This window comes from Octopus sinensis, unplaced genomic scaffold (genome assembly GCF_006345805.1).
Source record: "Octopus sinensis unplaced genomic scaffold, ASM634580v1 Contig07917, whole genome shotgun sequence".
In the NCBI taxonomy this organism is placed as follows: domain Eukaryota; kingdom Metazoa; phylum Mollusca; class Cephalopoda; order Octopoda; family Octopodidae; genus Octopus; species Octopus sinensis.
The window spans coordinates 31-4407 of record NW_021830543.1 but is presented as its reverse complement, the minus strand read 5'-3'; the positions used below and the strand labels follow the sequence as shown (position 1 = coordinate 4407).

General features: G+C 61.1%; 1 protein-coding gene across 1 annotated transcript; it reads right to left on the bottom strand.

Annotated features, from left to right (window-relative positions):
* Positions 1 to 1150: 1150 nt before the first annotated feature.
* Positions 1151 to 4119, bottom strand: LOC118761093 (octapeptide-repeat protein T2-like; the record flags this gene model as incomplete). The annotated part of the gene is made up of 4 exons (XM_036498764.1): positions 1151 to 1240; positions 2539 to 2682; positions 3046 to 3573; positions 3876 to 4119. Coding segments are annotated over 4 exons (1006 nt in total), but the record flags the coding sequence as incomplete, so codon positions are not given.
* Between the last annotated feature and the right edge of the window lie 258 nt (positions 4120 to 4377).

The following is a 4377-nucleotide window of genomic DNA, read 5'->3' as shown; positions in this document are numbered from 1 at the left end:
GGCGGTCCCTCCCCGTCTGCTCCCCTTCCCACCCCTGCCGTCTCGTGTCCCCCTCTCTTTCTGCTTTGTTGCGCCTCTTCGCCTCGTCCTCTTGGGCTCCCCCTCCTTGTTCCCCTCTCTTCCCCCCTCTCCTTGCTTTCTCTTGTTCTTCTTTTCTTTGTTTTCCTCTCCCGCCTGCTTTGCTTCTCGTCGTCTTCTTCCCTTTCGCTCCCCCTCTCGTCTCCTCCGGGTTCCCTCCTCATCCTCCCGCTCCTCCCCTCCTCTTTCTCTTTCCTCGTGCGTTGCGCCCTCTTCGTTTTGCTCGCCCTCCTCCTGTCGGGGGCCTCCCTGCCCGGGCTCCCCTTCCTCTTCTGGTGCCGCTGTTTCCTTTCTTTCTTCTCTCTTTTGTTTGTTTGCGTCTGTGCCCCCGGTTGCTTTTCTCGCCCCTGTCCTCCCTCTCGGGCGCTCCTCCTTGTCTCCCTTCGTCGCTCCTTGCCTTCGCCCCTTCTTGCTCCCGCCGCTCGGTCCTCTTCCTCCTCCCTGCGCCTTGCTGCCTCTCCTCTCTCCTTGTCGGCTGCTTGCTTCCTCGCTTGCCTTTCCCCTCCGCTCGCCCTTCTGCCCGCTGCTCGGCTTCCTCCTCTCCTTCCGTTCCTGCCCGCCCCTCTCCCTCCTGGTGCTCCTTTTTGTCCTGTTCCCCTTCCCCATCCTCTTCGTCCTCTTCTTTGTTTCCCTCTAGCCGGTCGTCCGCCCTGCCCCGGGCTCTTTCCCCCTTTCCTTCGTCGCGCCATCCTTCTCCTCGGGGCGCCTCCCGCGTTCTTCCCTCTTGCGCCTCTCGCCCTTGCCGCTCTCTCTCTACCGCTTGCTCTTCTCCTCCCTCCCGCTGCTCTTCTTGCTTGCCTCCTCCCCTCTTTCCGCTCTCTCGCTTTCCCCCTTTTTCGCTTTCCTCTTCTTCGGGGTCCCCTTCCTCTTCCCTTCCTTCTCCGCCTTCCTCTTCTTCGCCCCTGCGCTGCTGCTCCCGCTCTCTTGTCCCTCTGCTTCTTCTGCTCCTCCCTCTCCCCTTGGCCGGGCCCCTTCTTGTTCCTCCCGCGTCGTCCCCTTCTGCCTTGCTCCCTCCCGTTCGCCGCTTTCTTCTCTCCCTTCTTCCTCTTCTCTTCCCTTTCCGGCTCCTTGCTTCCTTCCTGCCGTCCTCCCCTCCTTCGGCTCCTGCGGCCCGTTCTCGCGGCTGCTCCCTCCCTCGTTGCGGGTGCCCCTCCGCGGTTCCTCCTTCTTGGTCTTCCTCCCTGCTTTTCCTCCGTCCCCGCTTCGCCCCCTTCCTGCTCCTCCCCCACCCCGCCTGGCCCCCGGCGCTCGCGTCTCTCCTGCCGGGTCCCCCCCCCCTTCCCCCGGAGCCTTTTTTTCCCGGTTCTCTTCTTTTTCCCTCTCATTCCTGCTCTCCTCCTCCCTCCCTAACCTTCCGGCTCCTCCGCCCTCCTGCCACTCGCGCCCCCGCCTCCCTCCGTCTCGCCGCTCCTTTTTCTTCTCCTTCTCCCCTCCCTCTACTCCGTTCCTTCCGGCGCTCTCCTCCCGTGCCGCCCTCCCATCTTTCGTTTTTCCTTCCCCGTTCCTGCCCGCTTCTTTTGGCTTTTCCTGCCCCCCACCCCCGGGTCCACCCTTTCCTCCTTCTGGGTCGCCCCCCTCTCTGCACTTCATTTCTTGCCTGGTCTTCCTCCCTTCGTTCTTCCTTTTTCTTGCCCCTTTCCTTTTCTTCTCTCCCCTCTCCTCCCCTTCCGGCTTCTCTCCTCCTCGCTCGCTTCCCCGTCTCGTGCTTCTTTGGTTTCCGCCCTTCCTCACGTTCCTCCTCCTCTTTTCTGCCCCTCTCCATCTCCCCCCGTCTCTACCATGTCCTCTCCGTCTCCCCTCCCCCCACTGTCCGTCTCCCCCGCCGCCGCTTCGCCTCCCCCCTGGTGTGCCGCGGCCCACTGCTTTCTTCCGCTTCGTCCTCCCCTCTTCGCCGGCCGGTTGCTCCCCTCCTTCCCGTCCGCCGTGCCCCCCTGTTGCTCCCCCGCCCGTTGCCCCCCTCCCTTCTCTCTGCACTCGCCCCTGCTGCTTTCTCTCCTCTCCTCTTTGGCGGCTTGTCCCCTCCCCCCCTCCGGCCCTCGTCCTCCTTCTCGCGTGCGTTGCGGCTTTTCCCTCCTTTCTTCGTGCCTGGTGTGCTCCGGGCCGGCTCCCCCGGCGGCTCCCCCGCTTGCTGTCTTCCTCCGGGCTTTGGCCCGGCTTCCGGGGCCCCTCTCCCTCGGCGGTCCCCCTGCTCCCCTCTCTCTCTTCGGCGCTCCCCTCCTCTGGCCCTCGGCTCCCCCGCCCGCCCCCCGCCCCCTCCTTCTGCCCTCCTCCCGTCTTCTCTCCCCCCCCTCGCCGGCCATTCTCTCCTTTCGCTGTGTGGCCGCCTTGCCCTGTCCTTTCTCCGCCTCCTCTCCCGTCCTCCTTGCCTTCTGGTTCCCCTTCTCCGTCGTCCCCCCCCCCCCCTCCGGGTCTTTCCCTCCTGTGCCCTCCTGCGGCCCGTCCTGTTGTTCCCCCTCCCGCTCTTCTGGCTCCTGTTCCTGGTCCGGGTCTCCCTTCCCCTCCCTGCCCTGGCTTTCGCGTCCTCTCCTCCTCCTCTTTCTTCCCCGCCGTTTCCTCTCTTGCCCCCTTGGCCCCCTTTCGCTGTCTGCTCCCCCCCCCGGGCCCCTTTTGTCCCGCGCCCAGCGGGGGGTGCGGGTGTTTTCCCCCCTGTTCGTTTTCTGTCTCTCGTCTCTCCCCTCCTTTCTCTCTCCTCCCCTTCCCTGCCCTCCTTGGTTTGCCCCCCCTTGCTGTTTTCCCCGTGCGCTCCGCCTCTTTCCCCTCTTCTCTCTCTTTTCCTCTTTTTCTCCCTTCCCCGCTTTTTGTCCCTCCCCGTTCTCCCTCCTCTGTCCCTTTCTCTTTCTGTCTTTTCTCCCTTGCTCCTTGGGGTCTGTGGTGGTTGCTTTTTCTCCTTGGCTGTCCCTCCGGCTCCCTCTCCTTCCTTCTTTGTTTGTTTCTCTGTCGTCTCTCCCTCTTTCTCCCTCTCCCCGCCCTCCTTCCGTTTCTTCCTGGTCTCTCCCTTCTCTTGTGTTTGCGTCTCCCCCTGCTTCGTCTCGCTTTCTTTTGTCTTCTGTTTTCTCCCTTTCTTTGTGTTTGCGTCTCCCCCTGCTTCGTCTCGCTTTCTTTTGTCCTTCTGTTTTCTCCCTTCTCTTTGTGTTTTGTCCCCCTTCTCTCCCTCTCTTGTTCTTGGCCTCTCGTTTTTTCGCCTCTTGCGTTCTCCCCTTGTCTCTTCTCTCCCTCTCTTCCTCTTTTTGTGTGTCCTTTGCCCGCCCGCTTTTCCCTTTTTGGCCTCCTCTTCTTCTGTCTCTTCTCCCCGTCTTCGGTTTTCTTCGTCTCCGCCGTCTGCTTGTTTTCCCCCCCCCTTGGTTTCCCTTTCTTTCCCGCCCTCGCCTCTTTCTGCTTTGGTGTCTGGGCCTCTCCCGTTTTGCTCTTTCCGGCCCCGGTTCCCGTCCTTTTTTGTCCGCGTTTTCCGTTCCCTCCCCTCCCCGTTTTCCGCCTTTCCTCGCTCCTTCTCTTTCCCTTCTGTGTGCGGTGGTCGCCCTTTTAGTCGGTCGCTTGTCCCTCTCTTTCTCGTGTTTCCTTTCTCCTGGTTTTCTCTTTTCTCCCTCTTCCCTTGCCCCCTTTCCCGCTCCCTGTTTCTGTTCCCCCCTTGTTTGCTCCCGTCCGCTCCGTCCGCTCTTGGGTTCCTCCCCCCCTCGCCCTCGCTTTTGTCTTGTCTCTTTCTTCTCTCTTCCTTTGCCTTTGGTTTTGTTTTTCCTTCTTCTCTTTTCTTCCCCCCCAGTTTTTCGGTTTCTTTCCTCTCTCTCTCTCTCCTCTCTTGCGCTTTTCTGTGCTCTTTCTTTTGTCTTTCTTCTCGTCCGTTTCCTCTTTCTTTTCCGGGTCCTTTTCCTTTCCTCTCCGTGGTTTTTCCTCTGTCTTGCTCTTTCCGTCTCTTTCTTTCTCCCCTCGATGCGCGTTTTCTCTCGCCCTTCTCGCTTCTCCTTGGCTCCCTTTGTGCCCGCCTCTGCGGTTCTCCTTCTCCTTCCGCTTCCCCGTTTTTGGTTTCCCGTCCCGTCCGCCCCTTTTCTTTTCCCGCCCCCTTCTCTCGTTGGTTTTTTGGTCCCTTTTTCGCCTTCGCTTGTTGTTTCTGTTTTTCTGTCTGTTCCTCCTTTGACCTTTGCCCCTCCTACCCTCGCTTCGCTCCCCTCTTCTTTCTTCTTGTCCCCCTTGCTTTTGTTCCCTCCGTCTTCGCCCCTGCCTCGCTCGTTCGTTCTTGCTTGTTGTTTCCCCCTTCCCCGGTTTGGCGGTTTTCCCTCTCCCGTTCGGGGCGTTTGTTCCTCTCCT